Genomic DNA, 27,531 nt, shown 5'->3' on the forward strand with positions numbered 1-27,531 from the left:
CATTTCCTGGGATTCTTGGCGGGTGCAGGGCCGGCGTGGCAGGGTGATGGACACACACACATGGGCGCCTACACACACACACACACACACACACACACACACACACACACACACACACACACACACAGAGCACCTCTGAAGAGTGTTTGATTTCTCTGTCTTTGAAAAGTCTTCATTTGCATTTGGAAGTATTGTAATGTGGTATTATTTGGAACATGAACTTGGTTCCTTGCTTTTTTTATTTTGCCAGCTAATTGTCTTTATTTCTTTTAAGGAGGCCGCAAAATGGCGCATCTCGTATGGATGTTGCCATAGGCTCCTGCAATTGATGACACCGTGTTTGATGACCCCTTTATCAAACTATCTCTGTTCAACAATTCTTTGCCTAGCTCTCACTGGTTGTACTTTGGATTGGAGGCAACGTGCTAGCTAGCTAGTGTTATCTGACTAGCTCCTGGTCTTTAAATCAGCAATACGGTTAGTTTGGAGCTTGTTTTTGTCCCACGGAAAACCACAAGTGGATATCACGTTCATGGGGTGCTTACTAACTTTTTCAAGTGTCACTGAACATCTTGCCATAGTACATTGCCATTAGTATCTTGCCATTATACTAAATATGTCTTGTCCTCAAAAACACTATTTGTGTGTGGTTGTTGACTACACATCGACACATACTTTAGTGTGTCCAGCTATGATGGTGATACTACTAACAGGGGTCTCCTACTGTAGGTCGCCAGCTGAGTTCAAAGTATCAAAGAATATTTGTTTCGACCCAGTTTTTCATAATAACTGTTGAATTCAGACTATAGACTAACTGATTGTGATAGGAAATGGCTATTAGCAACTCCAGACTCCTTCTCCCTTCTCTTTTTATGCACACTGTGTAATGCTACGCAGACCAGTGCTTTTGGTCCATGACTTACACAAAATAAACACAGCTAAGGATAAATTACTTACTGCTTGCTTTTCTGACAATTCGACATGACCAAATAACGTTGGAAAGGCGTCGGCCTTCAGCAGTTTGTCGTCTAGTCCAGCTGCAGACTGGCCCATGTTCACAAAACAATCCAGTGGGAAAGGCTGTTGACAGATTTAAATATTTTTCTTTTGCTGGTAGGGAATCAGGAACTTCAACCACTTCTATCTGATGTTTGCCTCGTTAGGAATAGCAAACAAATATAGCTTTGCCTTACACCCAAAGAAACACCATCATATTGGCATAAAAGATACTGTATGTAGGATGATGACTTATCTATTTATCAGTGCTCATGTCAAACTTGCCATGCAAAACCATGCAAAATACACTAAAATGAATTAACCAATGATGTTCAATATTTCAAATTAATTAAGATAAAAAAGTTTGTTTTTAAAGTGTGCAGTAGTAGGTGCTTACGTGGCTTCAGGTCAAACGACTGAAAGGGTGAGCCTGTAAAAAGTTTTGGAACCACTGTAGATTGTAATAGCATGGTGATTAATAAATAATCATCATTTGCAAATACAAATGATGATTATGTATTACTTATTACTTTGTAATTATTATTTTGCAAAAGTTTGCACTTTTTAAAACCTTAAATATATATATAAAAAAAACAAGAACAATTAACCTGTGCAACGTTTACTATTTTGAAATATTTATGGAATGGAAAGGTGGCCAGTATATATGGCAATTTCATCATTTTTAATATCTTAAACTCCCAGTGTGTGAGGAATAAAATAGGATGATTAAAAACCTTAGTACAAAAGCTGTACATAAACAAAGCCTCTATATTTGAATACTTGTATTACATCATTTAAAAAAAGTGTTTGCATGGCCAGTAGTGAAGATTCCTGCTCCCTAGCTCCCTCTAGTGGAAATACCAGATGTAAGCCCCTCAACTAGGTCTTGGTCCTGCTGTAAGTGCACATGTAGTTTTAGTGTTTGCGGCCAGTTGGACCCAAATGAGCATTGATCCCAAATGTTGACAGCAGGCCTTCAGTGTGCTGAGTCAGGAAGGAGGAGCCATGTTGTGGTGGTTATGTGGCAGACGGCCCACCTGCACATTACTGGATGCTGCATTAAGATGTGCTTCGTTAGTAATATCTCCATTCAGAGATGAGCTTAATTGATCCTAATTGATTGGCTTATTGATCAGGTCTGCTGCAGGAATTAAAAGGAGACGTCGTAATGTGGCGGGCTGTTTCAGGAGCTGGTTTCCCAACTCGTGCTAAGTTCAGGTGTTGTGCGAGCAAAAAGTGTATGTTGGTGTGTTTGTGTTTGACCGAATTTCTGCACAAATATTTCATTACTGCAACAAAAGAAGGCCATTAACTGCAATGTAAGCGTGGAGTCAAGCTGCTCGTCACCCACATTCTCACCATGTTTGTCTGCTTCTCTGGCTCCTCTCCAGCTAATTTGATATAACAATGCAACACAAGAGCGCCTCAGGACTTTTTACAATTATCAATGATGCCACATGCTGCAGCTGAATGTCAACACCAACTTGACTTGTTTATGAAATATTAAAGCCTCGATTTATGAGCAGAACTTAATGATGATCGGAGTCATTAGAACTTCAGCGGGCTTTGTTTTGCCGATAATGATTAAATTCCACAACAGCTGTATTCAATTTTTGGGGAAGCTGAATGCATTTTTCCACATCTTTTGTAAGAACGGGATGGATTGTGGCAGTTGGTGGGGTGCATGTTTAGGGAAAGGAAGTGGAATTGGGTGGAATTGGGAGAGGATATGAGCTGGCAGGTCACGGGGTGGATGTCACAGCCTTTTTTAGTGTATAACAATACCAACATATAGATGTATTGAAAATAATTCTATACATACATCCGTATGTGTGTTGGTGTGTGTCTACAGCATATCACTTTAAAACGGCTCAGTAAAAAAAAAATTGAGTATATTAAACTCAAATTGGTGGAAAATAAAATACATTCACAATATTGACAAAAAATATGTATATGCGGAATTTACACATATATACACACAGTATATATATTCAGAATAATTGTATGATGATTTTTTTTTGTATTTTTAAAGTATGAGGAACTGTTTGAAACCTGAATTATTATCATAGTTTTGTTAAATAAAAAACATCTTATCTCATAAATCTCATAAAAAATATATATATTTACAATAATGGTAAAAAATATAAAGATTACGGTGGTTGTATTTTTTTAAGTTAGAACAATTAAGACATTTGAAAGTGATCAGTATATTAGTGAGTAAACTAAAATGATGCTGTTTTTCGTGGGAAATAAAATACAATATATTTGAAGACAAATGAAGTCACAAAGGACGGAAAATGTTTAATAAATGATAAAAAATGGTATAGAATTATTAGAATATTATCTCAAAAGGAAAAACAATTAAATGCTATTGATCTGTCTCACGTTATATGAAAACAAAATCCATTTTTGATGGAAAGTAAAAAATAAATTCACAATACAAAAAACATTATTTAGTTTTTAAAAGGTTCCACATTTGGAGACTAGCATGTTTTACTTTATTTGTACATGTGAAATAAAATTGAATATAGAATTCATAATAATGACAAAAATATACTGAAATTCTGATGATGTTTTTGGTGTAAACTACCTTCAGAATAATGATACAAAATATGCACCAAAATAAGACCATTGACAGACTTTTAAACTTTATGAGTATATTTTTTGCCATGATGCACATCTAATGGTGTGTTGTGTACAGTGTGACTTTAGCTCTCTTCTTCTTGTCTCAGCAGGGTGTCACTTCATCAATTATTGAAGCTCCACTTCACGGTAATACATAATTTCTCATCAATTATTCACGATAATGTGTGTGCAGTTGACTTAATTGTGTTATTGACTTATCAAAAGTAATTTCCTGAAAATCCTCCAGGATGTTGTCAGCTGATGTTGAGAGTGAGGGAGGCGGCATCAACCGACAATAAGAGTACAAATAAATAGAGGAGATCACATTTAATGGGCTTTATTAAGACACAAGGAGAAGATTCCTAAAAAGTAAATAATAAGCATCACTCTAAGGTCTGCTCTCCTCGGCGTTGAAGAGGAGCTGCTAAATAATGGATAAGAACAGATGGCTGCAGCCAGAGGAACATGAGCGACTACATCTTTAATTGTTTTAAAGAACATGTCACAACAGGAACAGCGGTGTGTTTGCTGTCGGACGGACGTCGTGCTAACAGAATAGTGGAGAAGGGGCGGTTGGGGGGGGGTGCCACATGGACGTATTTACACTGGGAATGGCTGATTTGATATTTAGATTAAAGTGCACTTTCACTTCAAGATCAACAAGAATGGAAAGATTGACGTGTGGAAACACACGAATGCAGCAAAGCCCTGCCATTAGTTACATGCATCAACATTCACAATAAGTTAAGTATCGGCCCACCGGGGAGGAAAACAAGAGGAATTGACATAAATTCACATTATCCATTGGTTATTAGTGGAAGTTTACATTTAAGGCCGAGTGATTTATACTCTGGCCAAATTTTCAGTCCAAGTGCAATTTTATTTGTTGAATGAGTATATTTTTTAGTTGTAAATAATACATAAAAGTGGCAAAAGACTGTGAGAAGTATAATACATTTTCCAGGCTGTACTTTGTGGCGTTATAGGAACTCATTTTACCTTTAAACATATCTGAAGTTAGAAAAATGCATTTTTCTTCATTTTTCTAAAGCTGCAACGCCTCCCCTGAAGTCTCACACTCTCAAACGCCATGTGTTAAAGCAAAAAAAATAAATAAAGGATCCTGTTAATCTAGAGGAAGCTAGAAGAGCATCGGTGGGTAACCTACGGCCTGTGGGCCATACATGGCCCGTGAGAGCATTTGTTCCGGGCAACTTTAAAAACCTTAAGGGAACCTGAGCAAAAACCTTGGCTCATAACAGTATAATAATAAACATTTGTATAATTGGTACCTCATAAATTTACTACAGCACTATGAGGACTTAAACCATTGGATGGAGTGCGTGTATTGAGACCAAAATAATGAAAATAGTTGGTATTACGCAACATCACAGTCTTTTGCTACTCTCTTGTGTCATTCCCGGCGAAAAGAGACCAGTTCCCAAAAATATTTAACTTGAAATTTGCCCTGTTTGTCAATCATTTTGCCCTTTACCGTACTAGTCCATGAAAGAGTGCAGAAAACCAGATCCAAACGTGTGCTTTCATGAGGAAAACAAGTCCCCAAATGTTCAGAAATAATAAGAATAATCATTTAAATAGCTCCATAGTTGCGCCTAGCGGACCAGGAGTCAGTCTCGGACGCTTGAGAGTCCTCACTTCTTCTCCAGTGCATCCTTATCGGAGCAATGAGGGTGCTTGTCAGACACCTTGGAGGCCGTGTTGGGACTGGAGCTGTCACTTCCTCTTCCGGCTGTTCCGCTCACTTCCAACTGAGCTGAAGCGGCCGCCGAGGGCCTCATCATGCCCGTCACCCCGGACAGGACCCCCGCGCTGCCAACCCCGGGCCCGGCGCCGAGCAGGTTGGCCGACTGCAGCACCGCCTCCGAGTGCTCGCGGGCCTTCATGCGCAGGGCGGCCACGCTGGCGGTGCGGTTGCCCTGGCAACCGTAGGGCGGCAGGAAGGATAAGCCCATGGGGTCCGAAACGCAGCAGGAACACAAAGCGTTACCTGGTCGTGAAATCACACATTTAGTCATTTGGAATGATGCAAAGTTGAATTTGAATTTGAGGATCACCTTTTAAGGTGGCGACCTGAGAGAGGGCCTGAGCGTAGGTGGCAGAGTTGAGGAGGGTACCCGGTAGACAAGATGGGAAGAAGGGACCACCAGGACCCACGGGCCTGTTCATGCTGACCAAAACAAGACAACAGACAATAAGTCAGGGTATAATTCCAAGCATCACGTATGCAAAGTGACCACTTTATTAGGTATACATGCACAAACCAACGGGATGCAGTACGAAAAACTGCTGTTGCAATAGCTAATGTTGATAGATTGATACCGTCAAAGAGAGTAGTACTTTAAAAACCACAATAGCGTGATGGATTGCAGTTCTACACGCACTTTCATATATACAGTAGAATTTGGTTATAGAATAACTATAGATCATAATGGAGTGGCCAGTCGGTCAAAAGTTTAGACACACTTTTCCATGCGATTCAATGAGAAATGTGTCCCCAAACGTTTGGTTGTTAATCCATACACTTGAAATCCAACTTATGCAAGCGTCTCCTTGCCAGAGTTCAGTCAAGGTGTTAACATGTCACCTCTGCTGCATCTCCAGCGGCTCTTTCTGTTTTCTGCTCTGCTCGGAGGGCGACTGAGGGTTGATGGCGCGAGTCGGAGGAGCGCCCTCGCTTATCTGCTCTTTGCCTCCTTCTGGGTCCGCGCCGCCTCGCTCCGTCTTCCTCCACTTGGCCCTGCGGTTCTGAAACCAGACCTGAGAGAAACACATAGAATGAAATCACAAAATATTTAACTTGTCTTCCTGTTATTATCATTATTATCAATATTCATTTTTTAATACAGACAACAAAGGCTAAAACAGAAAATATTTCTCTCTAGACAACAGTAACAAAACCCCAAATAACGTCCATAATGACACATGATATGTTTATTTCCTAATACCTTCCTACCTGTGACACAACTACCGCTAACTCAAATACATCATACATCAGCACTGCCATACACAATACTGACAACTTGCAAGAATAAAGCAAATGCTAATCATGGCTTGACCACAAGGTCATTTATAAAGTATAATTCAGCAACAGAACCAATGTTGGAGTAGCATAAAGGAGCAAACTGCTCAGCCAGCATGAGTACTGCTGATGCGTTTGTTGTAAACAACAATACGACAGCTGAGTAGCGCAACATTTTAAAGCACATGCAGAGGTAGATAATGCTGCTGGGTGCTGACCAATCACAATACTTTTAAATGCATCTACCGCCATGTCATTAAAAACATGAGCAGGTGGTAATTTGTAATAACCGTACAATAAACTGTGCAATAACTGTGCAATAAACCTGTGGCTTAATCGACAAGTACACAGCTTTTTCTTCTTGATTTGTGTTACCTTGATTTTGCACTTTCTATGCTCTTGTGTGCTTTTTGTACTCTGCTTTTGCAGCCGTAAATCTGCAGCCCCCCCCATTTGCAACACCAATAAAGACATATCTGATCTTATCTTACCAATGACACTGGTCACTACGGGAGAATTGACAAGAGGCGTTAATTAAATATCTAAAACACTACACACAACTATGCCCTGTGATTGGCTGGCGACCAGTCCAGGGTGTACCCCGCCTCTCGCCCAAAGATAGGCTCCAGCATACCCCCGTGACCCTTGTGAGGATAAACGGTATAGAAAATGGATGGATGGACGATACACAACTAAGGTCCATTGACTGTTTAATTATGTGGAACACTAAGAAAAGTTGTTGTGACCCAATACTTCTGCCAAACTTACTAAAACACCTCGCTCGTTTCGGAGGTGGAATTGCAAGTAAGAAGTGAAGCAAGTGAGAAATGAACTATTACGTCATATTAGCATGTACCGAGCACAGATGGATGATAAAGAACACAAATTTGCCAGATTATTGTGTCAACTGCGATGATATTAATAAGGCGACACAGTAACCCACCCCCATCACCGTGACACCTTTCAAGACCCGACCCTAAGGTTGAACACCCTGTTTGTCACGTCCATGTAATGTAGCAATAGTCCCAAAGTTGCACCATCGGGCACCAAGAACAAGTAATCCTATGTTAATCGAATGAAGGTCAGTGCCTATAAGAACATTTAATGGAGCCATTTTTCATTATCATATTTTAATGACTTCCCACTGACAGTTGTGCAGCCCGAGAGAGGGAGCGATGAAGTCGTTTATTTCCCTATTTAGCGATTGTTTGACAACATCACATTCGATTAGGAGCGGCTTCTAGCGGGCATTAATCATAATGGGTACCTCTCCCATTGTAGCCGCACTACAAATGATGTCAACAAGCCCAAACAAAACACGCGGCGAGGACAACATGGTGGTGGCAGGACAACAATGCAGCCAATGGACTTATCTCACCCTTGCACCTTCCTGCTACAAGTCAAGCCCCCCCACACTAACCCCTCTCTGAATGGGCTATAATTGCTCCATTAATCTCCATTTGCAGCATGCTCTTAATGCGGGGGAGGCCCATTGACACTTTACAAAAAAAATGGAGGGAGGGGGTGCGAAGGGGGGGGATAACACTACAACAGAAATGACATTTATTTTCTAATAATAATGTAAGTTTAATATCCCTGCACGCTGCACGTTCATATGGAATAATAGCAATGCGATAATCGGATTAGGGAGAATAATAATTTGTTGACACTCCCTAATTTACAATGCTGGATTCCATTATGAGAGTAAAGATGACCCTAGGGAACAAAAGGCTAACTATTACATTGGACACAATTAGATCTATCTGTGTGCACCCGAAAGCAGGAAATGACGTCTCAATTCATAGATTTGCTGTTTGCACAAGAGTGTGCCTGAAAATGGAAACACACACACACACACACTCACACACACACACACACACACACACACACACACACACACACACACACACACTGACAAATGACATGATTGGGACATTATTGCTGTTTAATTATGCATAAGCAACGAATCAATCTAATCTAATCATTAAATTGACATGATTCAAATATTCCAGAGTCTTCATTTTAGTCTAATATTTTTTAAGTATAATAATAATTGATATAATAATAATAATTATTATTATTATTAGTGAGGCCCACCTGCACTCTGGCCTCTGTCAGGTTGATCTTCATGGCCAACTCCTCACGCGTGAACACGTCCGGGTAGTGGGTCTGTGCGAAGACCGCCTCCAAGGCTTCCAGCTACACACACACACACACACACACACACACACACACACACACACACACACACACACACACACACACACACACACACACACACACACTAGACGTCAGTGAACATGCAGAATAATGTGCTTCCAGAACAAATCAAGTGTTTTGTTGTCACTCTATTTTGCTTATTTTATGTATAAATATTAATTGACATAAGTCTGGTAAGAAAAAATATGTTTTACTCCAAAATAACCTTGATTTGAGATATTTAGGCTTACTTAGAGTTCCACTTTTTGCAGTGTGCTTATTTGTCCCTTTGAATAATTCTAAAAAGTACATAAATAAAAACATAACCCTACACAATATTCAAAAACAGCTAAAATATATATATATATATATACGTATATATATATATATAAAAGATAAATACAATTTGTGAGGTAAAGGTGTTCATAGTCATGCATTATTTTTTATTTAGGCATTTTTATTTCTTTACATTAAAGGAATCTTGTAGAGGCCTCCATTTGCATACATAGCAAGGATGCACGATAATAACATTTTCCCTGATTTCTTTTGTAGTGTTTCTGCTATGTAAAAATCAGTTTTACCTGTTGCAAAGTGAACGTGGTCCTGTTCCTGCGCTGTTTCCTCCGCAGGAAGCCATCATCGAAATCAGCTGGGGCGTGGTTGGCAAAAGTGCTCGAATTCACTGCAAATTAATTTCATACCATTTAATTACTGTAAATGTATATTTGGAAGAATTTTAGCAAATGTGTAGAATATATAAAAATGGAAACATTACTATTTTTTTTAAACTTGGTTTTGTAAGCCCATTGAAAAGAACACACACACCCAAGTGAACAACATAAGAGAATGTCATATATTGACTTTTCCCATTGTAGTTGCATGATAAAACATTGATGCTGGGAGTCTGAAGGGAGCCATGAAGGACTTATGACACTCAACATCTGCTCCTTTCCAGCAACAGAAAGCCCCTTTATGAAACCTGACCTCAGGGGGCCAAAGCACTGACACTTTTAAACACAAAAAAAGTATGATTTCCTTTTCAATTTTGTTATTTTTCCATTCAAAAATAAGAAATCCTATCAGAAAGTGTCACATGCATGTATCACTATAGAAAATGAATATAACATAAATATAAGCAGACACTTACATGTGTTGGAGCGACAACACTCGGCATCCAGCTGGGGAGGGCAGTGGAAGTAGAACATCCTGCAGCTTCAAAAAAGAAAAGAAAAATCACTCTTACACACACACACACACGTGCACACGCACAGTTACAAGTCAAAGTTGTGTTTGTTGTTGCAGGAGCATCCTGGAACTGCTCTAGTGTTTGCTGCTCTATAGAGGAGGGACTGGGAGGGTCCACCTTGCTTGTCTTGTCTCCCCCCACAACTCTCTCTCTCTCTCTCGCTCTCTCTCTCCATCTGACACACACACACACACACACACACACACACACACACACACACACACACACACACACACACACACACACACACACACACACACACACACACACCTCTGGGAGTGTCCAGATGTCTGAATAAGTGTGTAGAGTGTTAAGGCTTTCAAATGGTGTCGCACAATCTCACACCTAATTGTTCCTAATCGGATTATCTTTGTCTCTCACCCGGATGATATGTGTGCGTGTGCGCGTGTTATTCCCCAAACACACGCGCACACACACACACACGCCCTGCACTGAACTTTTTTTGATTTCTTTTCATATATTAAAAAATAGTAAGGCCGCGTTTGGGTTTTGCACGGCGGGGTTAATTGCACGTCGGGGGTGTGTTAAGGGCTCCACTTTACAAGGGTTTGCGCTTCTCGAACACTCGCAAGGCCAAGATTTTGATTTTGTTCACAGCAAGGGGTCCCGCGATTTATTTGTCGGGGCTGAGATAAATGACGTGCTGCGGGAGCCTTTCAATTAGTTTTAAAGCACATGTGGGACGCCATGAGAGCACACGCCATGCCTTTTGTGAGGTGCGCGCACCAAAAAAAATGAGGCTGCAGAAATTTCCAAGAGGAGAGCGGGATTGGAGCAAACCACATAAAGTGCACAAAATCCCGTCTAATGGCGCGTAATTGGTTCTGTAATATCATTACAGGCGGATAATGGCCAGTTACACGGCCCCGCGCTATTAAAGCCTTTCCCCGGCGTGCAGCGTTTATGTTATTAAAGGGGGAATATAATGATATTTTAGTTATTAAATGCGCGTAATTAATTTATGCACCGCTGAAAATAAACTTGGTGTTATGACCTGCATGGCGAGGTGCGTGCAGAAAATTGAAATCAAATAACGGGGTTGATAACTTTATCCCAATCTTTGCTCCAGACGACTACTGGAGGAGGCCTCAAGTGGATCTCATCGCCTTTTATGCGCCTTTCTTTTCTTCCTTTCACTCCACGCAAAAACAAGCCAAACCCTTCAGAAACCCCAGTGGAAGGGCTGGCGGTCTACATGTGACACCGTGCCAAAAATACAAGCTATAGGATTTTATTGTATAAACTATTATAAACAGAAACACTACAAAAACAACTTATTCAAATGGTACATTGAATTTTTATTTATACTTCCTTCATTATGACACATTAGAAAATGAGGTAATGACTGCAATTAAAGACAGTAGCACACTAAGTGTGGAAATTCAAGATAAATATCTAAAAATCAAGGTCCAAAATGCTTAAAATTTTTTTTTTTACATTTTCTACTTCTGAAGCTTTCAACCTCAGATGTCAGTATCATATTAAGCAAATACATCTAAGCAAATTGGGCAAGTGTTATTACCAAAAAACATATTTTTTGGTGACAAATGAGCACTTTTTGCCTTGATTTGAGATATTAATCTTGCATAATTTCCACTCTGAGGAACATGAATGAGTTTAGTCCGTTTTGTCGTTACAGTAAATTCAAGTATGAACAGATACAAATAAAAACATATGAATAAATTACACACATTGCTAATGGAGTGTATGACATCTTGTGCAATTTGTCATATTGCTGTAAATGTACATTTCATACAGAACAAGAATGAACTGGATGATTTTGAGGTGATTGACAGTTTTATCACAGTTGGTTGAAACAAAAAAAACCTGGCCAGCATAGTAGAACCTCAATATAGTCCCTTAAAATGGCATAAAAACTTGAAGGTAAAGGTCAGAGTGTGTAAGAGGTGTTTTGCTTCTTTGGCTTTTATGTCAGGCCGCCAAAGAAGGTACCAGTGAGAGCACACAGGCAGAGTGTAGTGATGATAACCATAGAACCAACAATGGTTCATTTGATTGTGGTAAACTTACACGTAAACATTGCGTGTCTCTGGAACAGATTATTTGTACTTCCAGTATTCCTATGCGAGGTGGTGGATCGGTGGATCCCAGCTGTATGGCAGACTTTTCACGTTCCACTGTATTTGTGAACTTAGCGGAAGTTCTCCTTGAGCCTCCAGATGCCCTCTTGTCCAAACGACCTGTGAAAGTCACATATGCTTCTGAGGAGTTCTCTGAAGACAGGCACCTGATTCTCCTTCAGTCTGGGTTTGAAGTACTCCAGTACTTCCTGCGTGCTGGCCTCCCCGTCCACCTGTGCCTGGAAGGCCACAAAGTTGCGGAGGTCCGTCAGTAGCTCATCGTGCTCGGTGAGTGGAGGTGGAGGGGAGCGTGAGCTCTCGGCACCGTCCTCCAGGTCCTCCTCTTCTCCTTCTCGGTGGCTCACTGAGGGAAGGCTGAGGTGGTTGCGGCTTTTCATTTTGGCCAGCAAGGTGGATGAGGAGAGAGGGGCGGAACTCGAGTCCGTTTCGCCCATCTCCCCGCTGAAATGAGCCCCTGAACCAGGCTTCTTTGGTTTTGTCTTTCTTATAATGGCAGCATCCTAAACACAAAGAGGTACGGTAGGACGATCAGTCTGGGAGACGGGGTACACCCTGGACTGGTCGTCAGCCAATTGCAGGGCACATTCACAGCCACATCCACTCCTATGGACAATTTAGAGCTTTGTGGGACCTAAAAGCTACATTTCTATCATGTGACACGGTTCGCTTTGACACGCCTTGCTTGCATTTCCACAGCAGTGGTGTGGACCCATTTCACTGACCTGAATATCAGCAAATATATATTATGTGTTGCAACCGCAACACATAATGCAATCTACCAGGTTTAATTTAACCAAAAACATGATTTAAAAAAAAGATACATGAAATTGCATATTCCCCAAATTCTGGGTTGTATTATATTTGGCTCTAAAAGGTCAATAGTGTTTCTTAGCCTCCACGCTAAAGTGACAATTGTGCCCATAATCTGCCAACAGAATGAGTCAGATTCAAATGTTGTAGTTCTGTTGCCAGATTACATTTTCTTATTCTAAGTCATATGACTGTAAGGATTACGTTAAGGGACAAGAAAAATTGCAGAAAATCACAAGTACCTGATATGCCCATAAAAATGTCTATTTTATATTTTTTACTCCCAAAGCCTGTTGTCATGGAGTCAAAACAACACTTTGGAGTAGAGTGACAGTTTTGTCATTGCACTACAGAATGACCTTGACAAAAACACGTTTACCTTGCATTTGTCAGACGTGGACATAGTCTGGACAGACGGTCCAACCAGGAGAGAATTCTTCTTTTGTCCGAAGCGTTTCCTGGAGAGAGCAGAGGTGGTGCAAGCTGAGCAAGAGGCTACATCCACACCGTGATGTGGCTCAGTACCGTGCGGGCGGTGGAGGGTGTCGACTGAGGGTCAGTCTGCATTGCTGACGCGAGACTTTGAGGGCCTTCAGGGCATCTTTGGCCACCCTGTTGGCTTCCGCCTCCACCAGAACGTAGTCCGGATTGGAGGACTCGATGATGGAATCGTGTTGCATGACGCTGTGGATTCCTACAAAGTTAAAAACAATCATAAGCATCCGCATAGAAAGTTTGTGGGGGGAGAAAAAGCGTGTACGAGTACGTACCAGATTTCTTGAAGAGCTTTGCCAAAACATAATCATCTGACTTCTTCTGGTCGCCAGGCTGCTCTTCAGACTCCTCTTTCTTGTACGCTCGCTTCTTCACCAAATGAGAGATGCGCTGGCCCTCAAAGCGAGCGTCCTTGTTACGTTTATGTTTCTTTCTCTTATGTATTTCCACATTGTTGGAGTCACAGTGCTTCCTCTTCTCCCTGTGCTTCAGGCCGCAGGTTGTGTCATCGTTAAAATTCTCTTGGCTTAAGTTATTTTGCTTACCGGCTGGTATATCTGAATGTGCATCCACGCCATTGTGGTTATTTATTAAAGTATCCATGTTACCACTCAATTGGCCCCGAGATAATTGTCTACTTGGAGACGTAGGAATGTTCATTGAGGAATGTCTGTTGTTTGCACACATTTCATTCTGGTCCACGTCAGAGGGTTTGCTGCGCTGCGTCCTGTCCGCTTTCTTAGGTGCCTTAACATCTGAACCCGTACCTGCCGTCACAACCCAAACACAATGTAAACAATTCCAACTAGAGATGAGGCACTGCAAGAAAACAAGTGCATACCTGCAAATATAGCACTCGTCTCCGTGCCCTGCGTCCCATCAGGGTCAGCTAGAGTGAAGAGTTCATATATATCATTGGACTTAAAGAACCGCCTTTGTTTGGGGTCCTTCAGAACACGATTAGTCAGGAACTGTTTAAAAATCTGCCTGCATTAAAAAGACAAAAAAACAGCATTAGATTCAGTCTGTCATACATTTTCTCAAGCAGGCCAGAATTCACAATGGCAGTTTCTGACCTGTGGTAGATTTTCTCCTCAATCGTGCCTGCAGTAAGGAGCCTGTAGATGGTCACTTGCTGTTTCTGACCAATCCTCCAAGCCCGCTCCCTTGCCTGCCAACAACCCAAGCAAACATCTGGGTAAAACACTGGCATGCAGGAAAATGCCCCAAGTAAGCATCATGAGCTAAACCTGACAAGATTTTGAGGTTCCACTCAAAATGGTGGTCACTGTTAAGAGTAGTCAACAAGAGGAAAGGAAAGGTGTGTGTTGAACCTGTGTATCAGTGCTGGGGTTCCAGTCTGGGTCATAGATGATGACCCTGTTGGCTCCTGTCAGGTTGACCCCCAGACCTCCCACTTTAGTGGTCAACAAGAAGATAAAAATAGATGTGTCCTGAGAAGAAAAGAAAACAAAAATGATGCTCTTCAAATTGGATGAACAGCTAGGGCTATAATCAATATTAATATGGAATGCTCAGTGATCATACAATAGCTGTCTTATATCCAACCATCCATATTATGGCTGCTCTCATTCTCTCCCATAAATAGTATGAAAGCAAGTTCCCACTAACAGTAAAACCTAAAATAATGATACATTTTACCATTATAATTTGCAGAGACAGTCATATTTAAAAACAAAGCAAATTGGCGGTGGAGGTTGGTTATGATAAATAGCAATAAGAGATCCTGCTTAGCGATGTATCTGGTGTTCAGCAGCAAAGAGATAATAAGGAGGATCCAGATGAACAACAGCTTGCCATCAATTAGTGTCTCCACCTCAGGGTGAGCACGGATCCTCGCAAGCCTTTTGTCCCCCAGGAGGGGATTTTCATGGGAAACACTCAGAGCCATTAGGGATGACTAATCCGTACCTCGTTGTAGCGGGCAATGAGGGGCTGTCGGGAGGCTATGGCGGTAGTGCCGTCCATTTTCATGTACGTGTAGTTGTTCTGCCTGACAAAGACCTCCAAGATGTCCAACATCTGCAAGGGAAAAGTGAAAAATGAGCCTGGAGAAACAGAAAAGAAGGGGAGGGGTTTTGGATTATCCCTAACAGGATTAAGGCAGATTAATACTATATGGACAGGGATACCGACAGGGAGGGTCTCAGATTTCCTCTGAGGTCTAATCTCATTGCTATCGACTATGTCAACAGACGCTTCACATTCTCCCTCCATCCTTGCACTGCCAGTGGAAGCCAAGGTTGTGACAGCCGCAATGCAAAAGTACCTGTCGAGACTGCGTGAAGAGCAGGACTCTCTGACCCTGCTTGAACCAAAGACGCAGCAGTGACTCCACCACAATTAGCTTGCCCGAGCGTTTCCAGTAGCCAAAGTGCTCTTCTTTGGTCAGCGCCTCCTCCGGGATCCCCCTCAACAGCCGAGGCCCTCCAGAGAAAAGATCTGGGTGGTTGCAAATCTTACGCAGCGCTATCAAACCTGAGAAAACCTGAGCAGGGCAAACACAAACAAAGATTTATTATCAGATTTGCATTATATTAATTAGTTTTCTTACATTTTATATTTGTCTGCACTGTGGGTCATGTAATGCACAGTTATAGAATTAACAATAAAGCTTCTTGAATCTTGAGATGGAAGACAACCAATTAAAAAGCATGGAGTAAAGTAACATCCCCACCGTCATCACAACACTGTACCTTTAAACAGATAAAACACATCCAGGAATAAGCTGCATAACTTATTTACGCACAATTAGGGCCATGTTTTTTGATGAAGGCACAGCGGTCACTGCATTAGTAATGGTGGTTAATGGACTCAGAGTGACCACTGAATGTATATATACACATTGTGTGTGCGTGTGCGCGCAATCTGCTGTGGTCACCCTTGGCTCTCCAACCACGTCCATTTGGTTAGTGGTGATAAATGTTGGAGACTCTCTCCGGGGTCTGGCTAATGTGAGAACAGCATCTGTACCACCTCCACATCTTAAAGACTACGAAAAGTACCGTAAGCCTAACCAAAAATTATGCTACAGAACAAATAATGTGCGAACAATACACAAATAGCTGTGAGAGATTAAGTGAGATTCTTTTGTTAAGGGAGTTAAATAATGAATAAGGCTTGTTTTGTTCCTGGAAGTCCACTGCTGGACCGCAAGATGTGCCCTCCTTGTCCTTTTAATGCAGCGTGCTACATAACAACAGGGCGCATAAAAGACGTTGCGCCATTCTGCTCACCTGCATGTCCCCGTTGAGTATCTGGTAGACTTCTTTCGAGTCTAAGAAGCTCTGATAAACTTGGCGCTGCTCTTGTGTCAACCTGCAAAATAGGACCTGCACATACACGGGACAGTGTGAAGAGGGTGTAATGAGCGGTGAACATCCTCTTTAAAGCCCCTTGATGAAGTGGGGCGTGCAAGCAGAGAAATTACAAGAGGAAGAAGTGTGTTTTGGAGGCACTGGTGTCCCCGGGGAGGGACTTAATGAGCTGAAGTGAACTGAGGAGTCAAGCAGCATCAGACTCAAGGACAGACCAGAGACCGTCCCACCTTAATGAATACTTGCTCCTTTTACTTTAGCGGGACTTTATTAGCTGGCTTCACTTGAAAGGGCCATGCAAAGTCATGGAATAATCTTTGGAATCCCCTCCAATCTGATAAACATCCCACTCAACGTAGGAACAAGAGATCGTTTAACACGCAAACCTTTTTTGCGTTTCTATTGTCAAATATTGGAAAGGGTATCAAAATACTTTAACTATGATGTACCACTTTGTAAGCATTTATCCTTTGTGTACAAATTGCAGTGGTGCGAGAGTGGACACTGGTGATATGTCAGCAGAGTATTCAGTGCAAAAAAAATTGAAAAAGAATGAGTTCCCACGATAACACTATAACAGTCTTGCCTTTACAGATTGAATTTACGTCTCCTGAGATAAAGATGGTGGTGCAAAACAGTCAAAAGTTTTGTGTTACCTTCGCTGCATTTAGTCAAGAAAATATTTTGTAAAAAATCCAAATTGTATGACCTTAGGGGCACTATTTAATAGGTCTCACTGTACTATGAATTACAGGGAAGCTGTTTGTGTTTCTTCCGTGTACCACATCACATTTTTTTTTTAATAATTAACAGTTGTGTTATGCTTGTTATGCAAGCTATTTCCATCAGTGGAAATACAGTAGCTAGCCTTTCCAATCTGTACTATTATGGACAGAGTGTTGTTTTAGTGTGAAATGTCTTAGAATGCAAAGAATACCTGTTCATTTTTGTCAGGTAAGGCGAGGTTGTTCTTGACGTCGGCCTTCATTCTACGAAGGAGGTAAGGATTGATGGTGTCTCTCAGCACGCACGCACACTTGAACGCTGTCTGGACCTGAAGGTGAACCAGTGATTTGGTTACTTCTATACTTAAGTATGAACAGACTGCAGCAGAACAAGAGCGGATCATTCAGTCAACTCCAACACCTGTCAGTGAGGATGTTTCCTGGGGCATGATTGTCACTTTTAGCCCCTCTTCCACTCATCACCGCCTCTGACCAGCACAAGCCATTTACTACATTTACTACAGCAGAGTGCTGTCCTTCCCAGGGGACACAACTGGAGACCCCCCCTCCCCAAGCCACTCAAACGAGTTGTCTTCACCTTATGCTAAAGGCCAGTTAGCTTTTTAAGCATTAACTCACTGGGGGTCCACAGAGAGATCAAAGAACCCCCGGCAGAGCTGGAGGGGACAATAACACGATGAGGATTTAGGGCTCAAGTTTGAGTGGATTCACATGGGGGTGTGAACGGGTGCTTCAGTAATGGATCTCATATCCACACTTGCTCATCGCCCCACCACTCCCATATGTTTTCATGTACTTTTGGTTATACACACCCAGAAACAAAAGCCACAGTGAATTTCAAGAAGAGGATAAGGCAGCTGGGCGTAGCTTTTGTCTGACCATTTAATAACATTAATAATTAGTAAAGGTTTTTATTATCGACAGCGGAAGAAGCTTCGATAGCCATCTTAAATAATTAAATCCATTCAGTCAGTGGGTTATTAACGATTGGACACTAATGACGGGCTCGCTCCGCACAGGCTTTTCACTTTTCCTCTCTCTCTCATGCATGCGCACACACGCATCCCCACTGGACAAAATCAAGTTCCTTTGCATGGATCTCCAATGCATGATGTACAGTGCATCCGGAAAGTATTCACAGCGCTTCACTTTTTCTACATTTTGTCATGTTAGCCTCATTCCAAACTGTATTAAATTAATCTCTTACCTCAAAATTCTACACAAAATACTCCATTATGACAATGTGAAAAAAGGTTTTTTTGACATGTTTTGAATTTATTAAAAATAGAAAACAAAAAAATCACATTTACATAAGTATTCACAGCCTTTGCTTAATACTTTGTTGATCCACCTTTGGCAGCAATTACAGCCTCAAGTCTTTTTGAATATGATCCCACAAGTTTAGCACACCTATCTTTAGGCAGTTTTGCCCATTCTTCTTTGCAATAAGTCTCAAGCTCCATCAGGTTGGATGGGAGACGTCTGTGCACAGCCATTTTCAAATCTCTCCAGAGATGTTCGATCGGATTCAAGTCTGGACTCTGGCTGGGCCACTCCAGGACATTCACGGAGTGGTTCTGAAGCCAATCTTTTGAGATCTTGGCTGTGTGCTTCGGGTCGTTGACCTCAGGCTGGGGCGAAGGTTCATTTTTCAGCAGGACAAGAGCGCTCTGGAGCAGGTTTTCATCCAGGATATCTCTATATATTGCTGCATTCATTTTTCCTTCTATCCTGACTAGTCTGCCAGTTCCTGCTGCTGAAAAACATCCCCACAGCATGATGCTGCCACCACCATGCTTCACTGTAGGGATGGTATTGGCCTGGTGATGAGCATTCACACCAAAGAGTTCAATCTTTGTCTCATCAGACCAGAGAATTTTGTTTCTCATGGTCTGAGAGTCATTCAGGTGCTTTTTGGCAAATTCCAGACGGGCTGCCATGTTCCTTTTACTAAGGAGTGGCTTTCGTCTGGCCACTCTACCATACAGGCCTGATTGGTGGATTGCTGCAGAGATGGTTGTCCTTCTGGAAGGCTCTCCTCTCTCCACAGAGGAACGCTGGAGCTCTGACAGAGTGACCGTCGGGGCCTTGGTCACCTCCCTGACTAAGGCCCTTCTTCCCCGATCGCTCAGTTTAGAAGGCCGGCCAGCTCTAGGAAGAGTCCTGGTGGTTCCAAACGTCTTCCATTTACGAATAATGGAGGCCACTGTGCTCATTGGGACCTTCAAAGCAGCAGAAATTTTTCTGTATCCTTCCCCAGATTTGTGCCTCAAGACAATCCTGTCTCGCAGGTCTACAGACAGTTCTTTTGACTTCATGCTTGGTGTTGGTGCTCTGACATGCACAGTCAACTGTGGGACCTTATATAGACAGGTGTGTGCCTTTCCAAATCATGTCCAATCAACTGAATTTACTGCAGGTGGACTCCAATTAAGCTGTAGAAAGATCTCAAGGATGATCAGTGGAAAAAAGATGCACCTGAGCTCAATTTTGAGCTTCATGGCAAAGGCTGTGAATACTTATGTAAATGTGATTTCTTAGTTTTCTATTTTTAATAAATTCAAAAAAGTAAAAAAAAAAACCTTTTTCACATTGTCATAATGGAGTATTTTGTGTAGAATTTTGAGGTAAGAGATTAAATTAATACAATTTGGAATGAGGCTGTAACATGACAAAATGTGGAAAAAGTGAAGCGCTGTGAATACTTTCCGGAAGCACTGTATGACATGCTTTGGAAAATGGGAAGATGACTGAATAATTTTAGGCTAAAGACAACAAAGACACTGAAGGACAAACTGTAAAGAAAGTCCAACCATGCGTGGACCAGTACCTGGACAGGTGAAGCATTGCTGTATCCTCCCATGGTGATGGGCACAGAGAACTGTTCCATGAAGACGGGCAAAGTGCCCAGTTTTCCGGGGAAGACAAAGTCAAACAGAGACCACAGCTCCTTCAAATTGTTCTGCATGGGAGAGCCTGAGAGGATGAACCTGTGTGGAGTACGGAACTGGAGAGAGGAAAAAAAACGTTAATCACATACAATGTGCAGTGATAGCCAGATATATTAGAAACCAAACATGTAAGTGTTTTAAACAACACCTGTTTGCAGGCTGTGGTGACTCCAGCATTTGGATTTCTGATTTTGTGGCCCTCATCAAGGATAATATAGTGCCAATCGTAGCGTTGCAGGGTGTCCTGCAAGTTCCTCACAGCTGAATATGAGGTTATCAGGATACCGTGACAAGATGCTATCTCAGGAATCAGCTTTTCCTGCAACAAATAAAACTTAAAGTGTTTTAAAAACTCTCCCCTCCTGTGTGGTTTCAAGCATTAATGGTGCATGTATAAGCCTCTAGTGCCCCCCGGAGGAAAAAGACCCCATCGAAAACTTTATAGCTCACTTAGGATATTTGGAAACAAAAATAACAAAACACCACAAAAAAACACACACCTTTTTGCTAGTAAAGGAGCCGGTCTCGTGAAGGACAGCAACTCTGAAAGGAGGCCACCACGTGTGGAATTCCTTCACCCACTGGTGCATGACTGTAGCAGGACAGACGATGACAGTTGGACCCAGACCAACATACCTACCAGCAAATATAGTGTGAAGAGATGCGTCAACAAGGGGGTTAAGAGCTTTATTACTATGGAAAATATCAGCAAATTTCATTGGCAAATTAAAGTAATAATTCCTAAACCAAATTAGACTAAATAAAGGCAATTCCCAGTGGGAAGAAAAAAAAAAAGAGCTTGCGTGAGGCAAATAGGGTAAGGTTGGATGACCGGTTACAATAAGGACCCAGAATGCTTCCTTAAATGATCACTTTACAAATTTACTTCAGTGAAAACCTACCAACGCACACACAGACAAGCGATACACACTAATGGCCTCGTATGAACCTCAGCACAGTAGAAGCTATTGATATTGGACCATAATTGAGTTTGCAAGCAATCAATTTGTGGATTTCTACAGACAGAATATTGACCATCAGGGAAGCTCCGCCTACCAAATGCACAATTTGCGCAGTAAAACTGGATTATCACCACCCCTGCACCAGGTTTTATACATTTGATTTATGACTCCGGCGCCTGCTGCGTAGCCATTTCATGAGTCCAAGATTCCTCTTAAGTGTTCATGAAAAGACACTCAAATGGTGTCAGTGTATTCTCTGATGTCTGCAGGAGCAAAGTCAAGAGTCCGATAATTGAAACATGTTAAATAATTCAGACGAGCACACTCAAGCAGAAATCCTCCTAATCAAATATTCATACCATACAGACACTGAGTCTCTGGCCAAGCTGTGTGTACATGTTTTTTGTGTGTGTGTGTGTGAGTGCACCTGTAGTTGGATCCTCGGGTCCTCAGTTTGCTGTAGCTGAGTCCAGCCAGGAAGCTGATGACCTGAATGGTTTTACCCAAACCCATCTCATCTCCCAGGATGCCGCCTGCTTGCTGACAATGGAGCTCCCACATCCACCGGACTCCGGTCTGTTGGTACCTGACCAGAAAATAAAAACGAGGTCATAATACCCCAATTTTTATAGATGAAAAAGCGCAAACTAAATGATGGGAGTCAATTACAGCAAATTGGTCCGAGGGCAAAGACTGGAGGCATATATGCAAATTCTTTACACCTTGCCAAGAGGGGATCATAAACTTTGTAAAAATAATAAATCAATAAAACTGGCTATGTACAATTACCCTCTAAAACTGCTGCAAATAGTTAGTGTTTGGTTACACTTTATCAGCAGATGCTGAAAATGTTCAAATCATCCAATACTGATCAGAGCATCCCTAGCAATGAAAAAAACAAACATATGGACCAAAATCTAGAAGGAAACTAAGTCACATGACAACTTACTTGAAAAGTTTCTTCCAGAGGAAACCAGGCACTTTGAAGCCTTCATCGAACTCTGCATCACTGTCATCTGTCAGCTCCTCACCTCTTTGCCTCCTCTCCTCTCTTTCTCTGAGACGCTGGCGCTTCCACCTCCTGGTGGAAAGACGTACAATGTAATGAATGCGTGATATAAAAGCAAACACAGTACTTAACAAGTAAGTAGCGTGTGTGAGAGTTTTAATGATGTCATTATATTGTACAGATGCTGAGACAGATTTATGATGTTTTTAAGAGCTAATAAATGGATGGGTGTTGGTTTTAAACTGCTCTGAAGAAGGTAACTGTTCGAAGTGGCCCCTTAAGATTTGGGAGCTCCGCAGCAAAAAAGGTAAATGTAAAAGGAAAAGAGGTGGAATGGTGCTGCAGCAAGAGGCAGTTAGAGGCAGAGTCGTCATGCAGCAAATGAAGATTGATATAGACAATTAGTAGTGTGAGTTCCCCAGAAAGGTGTGAGGTGGAGAGGATAAGAATCCATCTTCATTTGGGCCTAGTCCTGTCACCCTGCCACAAAACTGGTCCTTTAGCTGGGCCTGTGAGACCATGCTCTCTAATTAAGTCAAGACTAAGCATTGGTTCAGTTAATTACACTTTTCTGCCCCCTCTGCACCACCACTGTCTTCCTGCCTCCACCCCAACTACAAACTGCTCTAATAACACCATTCTTTGCACAGGCCGGCCTCATGCTGCCATGCTGTGTCTGTGCTGCTGAACTGACATTCAATCATTGTAGCGCAGAAAAAAGGACACATGCCAACACAATTTATTTGGCAGCTATAAATATGAAATCTCATTAGGGCTGCTCTTCCCCTAATTTGAGCATGAGAGTGAGCGCACGTATAAAACCATGTGCAGCAAGATAATTAGGCCAGAGTGAAAGCGGAGAGAAAGGAGGAGGAAAAAAAGGACTGAATTTGCTTAGTCAAGAAGCAGCTGCCAATCTCATCTGGGATTAACTCTCCTGTGGCACCATGCAGCCAGCAGAAAGCAACTAACTAATGGACAATAACAATAACACATTTGCACCGTGCCATTGCAAAACTGAAAAAGGCTCAAGCGCATCATCTGGCCACTTTCTTCAAGAGGAATACTTGCTGCTTAAAACTTTATACAGAACTACACTGGACCATCTTGAACCTTGCTGGAAATATAATTCATCTGTCCCAATGTCAAACTGCGATGTCGAGCATAAAGCAGCAGTTTTGAAAATCTCATGACTGGTGCTTTTCAACCTTAACTGCCAAGTTAATTGGTGACACCAAATTGTCCATAGGAATGTGAGTGTGAATGGTTGTTTGTCAAAATGTTTCCCTGTGATTGGCTGGCGACCAGTCCAGGGTGTACCCCGCCTCTCACCCGAAGACAGCTGGGATAGCATGCCCACAACCCTCGTAAGGACAAGCAGTACAGAAAGTGGATGGATGCGGCATGTACTATTATGCATTCCTAACAACAAGACTAAACAAAAAGAATCTACATTTTTAATTGGGATGTTAATATTTAAAATGATCGCTATGCTGAAGTCTCCGTGAACACTTCTTACAATTCCCAGGTTATTCAAACTGTTGCCATGTTGTTATATTGGGTTTGAACTGATGCCAAATGTAAGGTATAATCATGCTTTTACCAGTGCAGGTACCTTATGCGCTGTCTGTAATATTCCACATCCCCATCATCCTTGAATTTCTTCTCTTTCTTCTTGACATCCTCATCTTCATCTGAGCTCTCAGGGGAATACTCTTCCTCGCTCTGTTGTTTCTTGCCCACCCTCCTACCCTTTGCATCATTTTTCCTCTTGTATGGTTTCAATTCGTATTCGCCATCACCATCGTCATTCCCGTAGCCCTCCTCCATGGCGTCTCGCTCCTCTTGGTCAGGATCGAATCCTTCGTCACTCGGCAGGTACTCTGACCCCTCGCTGTCAAACTCTTCACCTTCAATATGAGGTTTCCTCTTCAGCTTGGGTCCTTGTGGCTCAGACTTGGGTCTCGCCTTGGGATGAGCCTTCAGAGCAGTTATCTGGAGCTTTCGCATGCGCTTACCCATTTTCTTGTCTTTTGGGGAGGAAGCAGTTTTTTTGGTTCCTTCCCTGTTAGCACCAGGTCCAGGCCTCCTCTTCTTCTTCAAGACAGGGGTTCTCTTCCTCTCGGTCGCCAGCTTGGCCTGGTCGGCCAAGTACTGATCGAAAGCCGAGTTTTCAGCCAGCATCAGTTTCCGAGGCTCTTTCTTGACCTCCTTCTGTGGGATTCTTGTACCAAAAGGGGTCATTTGACCTGTCCGGATAAGCTCCTCCCACTCAGTCTCCTGAGCTGGCATAAGCATGCTGCCCAGCGTTGATGGACCAGGCTCTAGTAAGACACACACACGCATTGGCAAATATTAGCACTTGACAAATCAGTGGCGCTGCTTTTTTTATGTTGCATTCGAAGAAATGCAGTAAGACAGTAGTAATCTGCAGCATCCACAAAGAACACCTGTTAAGCATAGCAATAAATGCATTGGTACTATATCATGTCTTCTCTGAAGGTTTTCTGTTAAATATAATTTGAAATTGAATGAATGAAATTGATCTCAGCTATTAAAACATATTTACATTTTGTTGTCAGAACGGCTGTTAATCAAGCAATTTATTTCTAAACAGAACAACTACTAGCACACTGAGGTCGCCAGCCATGTTTTTTGTTTTCACTTGACCTTGTAGGTTATTTGTCGGATATGTCCCGCTTCCCAGCAGGCTTAAATGCAGCATGGGAATATTCTACTGCAAAACCCGATAGTTACTTTTACACTCCTATTAGTCTTTGTTAACATCATTATTGCACAGGCTAAAAGATCACTGCAGGGACATAGCAGATGGCCACCGCTAACATAGAAAGCCATGATATTGCGAGGGACGACTGTACACCAAAATATAAAAAACATGACACTCGCAGATCTCACCAGTCTCTTCTGCATCGTCTGCCAAAAGCTCATCTTCAAAATTCTGGGTGGCCTCTCCTCCTAAAATCGCCTGAAGTCGCTTCTGTTTGGCTCGTACCTTCTTGAGCTGTTTCTCCTGAATTAACAAAAGGCCATTCCAACTATGCAGTCAGTCAACATCAAATGAATGCTAAAACTATCGTTGACAGGCGCTTACCTTATTTTCTTTCTGCCTTTTGACAGATTCAATCTTCCTACTGATGTCTTTACTTGCGGAAGCATATGGCGATAGCTGCTCGATGATTTTATTAATGTGCTTCAAAGATATGGTAACGGACCTGAAAGTATGAAAACTTACATTATGATACTTTAAGGCATTCATAATGTTACCGTATATACAGTAGCTAGCTGAGGAACAATGTATTTGAAGGATGGATCATTGTACTGCGACTACAGTGAAGGTTCAGGTGTACCTAATAAAGTGACCTACTTCAGGACGTTTTTTTTGTCACCTGACATCATCCAGCACTGACTCGTATTCCTTCTCTGCCTCAGCTTTGGCAGCAGCTTGATTGACCTCGTGGATGGCCTCATCCACCTGCTGCAGGACACCTTGCTCGAGGACATCCTGATCATAGACAGCCACACCAAGACCCTGCAGCTCATCGGCCCCAGAACTGGCAGAAGCTGCTTGGATGCGCTGTCGGTCGATCTGCAGCAAGGCTCCAGACCTTTTACCACCTGGATTCAACAGTAGAAGAAACCACACTCAGACATGACAAAGCCAGGACAGTTGGTGTACGTAAGATGCAAAAGTATTTATGAATGTATTTCCCACCGATGTTGCCCCCCTCTGCATCGTAAACAGCTGGACAGGCAGAAGCAGCTTCAGAGCCCTGAGAACAAACCACTGATCCTCCATTTTCCTCCGAGGCTCCCCTGGTGAGAGCAACACTGGGCGGCTTAGAGAGGGTGAAAGGACCCTGGTCCTCCGAACCATCTACTGGCATGGTGATGTGGCTGCAACTAGACAGGGACATCAATGTGTCAAGCAGACTATACTATATGGTCATGAGCAACTCACTTTCTGTGAGTGCAGTAAATGATATTGCTGGTGACGTAAATGCCGCTTTCAAAAATAACATGGTCCTGAAAACTTTTTATATTTCTAACTCTCTTTTTATACTGTTTATTGTAATCGCACAGTGGAGAGAAGAAAAACCGTAATGTCGATGCTCTGTGTGTCTTTGATACATGATGAATCGACAATAGAATATTAAGAAGCAAGGTTAATTGATTAGCAAGGTATCTGACGTTTACATCTCCGCGTATACAATGATATAATTCTGTGTTCTTCGTTGTTTAACTGCTATGCTCGGCTGCTAAGCTGATAGCTAACAACACATTCATTAACTGCTATGCTAGGCTGCGAAGCTGATAGCTAACACCCCATTGATTGTCTAGGCGAGTAGCTTGAACTAAAAACAATCGTTGAACGATAATATTCCTCACAACAGACGATAAAATTATTTGGCTGAAATACAGCGAATTATACTGATTGTGCGTAAGAACACGAGAGCTTTTACTTACGAAATGTGCAGTTACACAACATCATTGCCTTGTCTAAATGTGCGAGTATTGAACGAGTCGTTCAAAATGCTTGACTATTTTATTTATTTATTTAGTTAAATGAATATGGACTCACTAACACTCGATCAGTTTATTCGTTCATTTAGTCACCTCTGCTACCTTTCGCTACATGTCAGGGGGTAGTGTGGAATTTGTCGCGCATTGTGCGTTTATTTGTAACAGGTGACTCAAGCAAATCGAGTCTCCGATTCACTACAGTGACTAAAGATTCGAGTCAGTAAAAGGAATCGAGTTTACCATCACAACTGCTTTGTCAAATCATCTTCCGGTGCCGGAGAGCGTTGCTCGAATGAGAGATTTTGAGATAGCGCCCTCTGTTGGATTCACAGCTGCAGTATTCGTTTTGACCTGCAGATGGAGATATTTAATCATATTCTAATTTAGTTACCAGTAAGACAGCAGGACGTCCTGCTGAGTGTAGAGATAAAAAATTGGGGGACTGA

At 42.0% G+C, this 27,531-nt stretch overlaps 2 protein-coding genes across 3 annotated transcripts; both read right to left on the reverse strand.

The window, feature by feature from the left end:
- Positions 1-3,961: 3,961 nt before the first annotated feature.
- drgx (dorsal root ganglia homeobox) lies at positions 3,962-10,099 on the reverse strand. The gene is made up of 6 exons (XM_058059026.1): positions 10,011-10,099; positions 9,445-9,545; positions 8,762-8,863; positions 6,230-6,402; positions 5,700-5,812; positions 3,962-5,632 (listed from the first exon to the last, which is right to left on the reverse strand). Exons 1-6 carry the CDS (start codon positions 10,066-10,068, stop codon positions 5,277-5,279), a joined length of 903 nt encoding a protein of 300 aa, XP_057915009.1. The 5' UTR covers positions 10,069-10,099; the 3' UTR covers positions 3,962-5,276.
- Positions 10,100-11,407: 1,308 nt separating this feature from the next.
- ercc6 (excision repair cross-complementation group 6) lies at positions 11,408-27,147 on the reverse strand. Of its 2 annotated transcripts, XM_058058958.1 has the most exons (22): positions 27,029-27,147; positions 26,277-26,464; positions 25,951-26,179; positions 25,656-25,776; positions 25,460-25,574; positions 24,159-24,867; positions 22,484-22,615; positions 21,962-22,120; positions 21,073-21,208; positions 20,721-20,891; positions 20,452-20,628; positions 17,813-17,929; positions 16,795-16,890; positions 15,828-16,046; positions 15,470-15,580; positions 14,872-14,991; positions 14,614-14,708; positions 14,379-14,524; positions 13,813-14,304; positions 13,568-13,736; positions 13,422-13,500; positions 11,408-12,732 (listed from the first exon to the last, which is right to left on the reverse strand). In XM_058058958.1, exons 2-22 carry the CDS (start codon positions 26,446-26,448, stop codon positions 12,283-12,285), a joined length of 4,215 nt encoding a protein of 1,404 aa, XP_057914941.1. In that variant the 5' UTR covers positions 26,449-26,464; positions 27,029-27,147; the 3' UTR covers positions 11,408-12,282. The 2 variants fall into 2 exon arrangements, with proteins under 2 accessions (XP_057914941.1, XP_057914939.1); XM_058058956.1 differs by lacking the exon at positions 27,029-27,147 and having other exon boundaries at positions 26,277-27,018.
- Between the last annotated feature and the right edge of the window lie 384 nt (positions 27,148-27,531).

This window comes from Doryrhamphus excisus, chromosome 20, assembly GCF_030265055.1.
Source record: "Doryrhamphus excisus isolate RoL2022-K1 chromosome 20, RoL_Dexc_1.0, whole genome shotgun sequence".
NCBI classification, from domain to species: Eukaryota; Metazoa; Chordata; class Actinopteri; order Syngnathiformes; family Syngnathidae; genus Doryrhamphus; species Doryrhamphus excisus.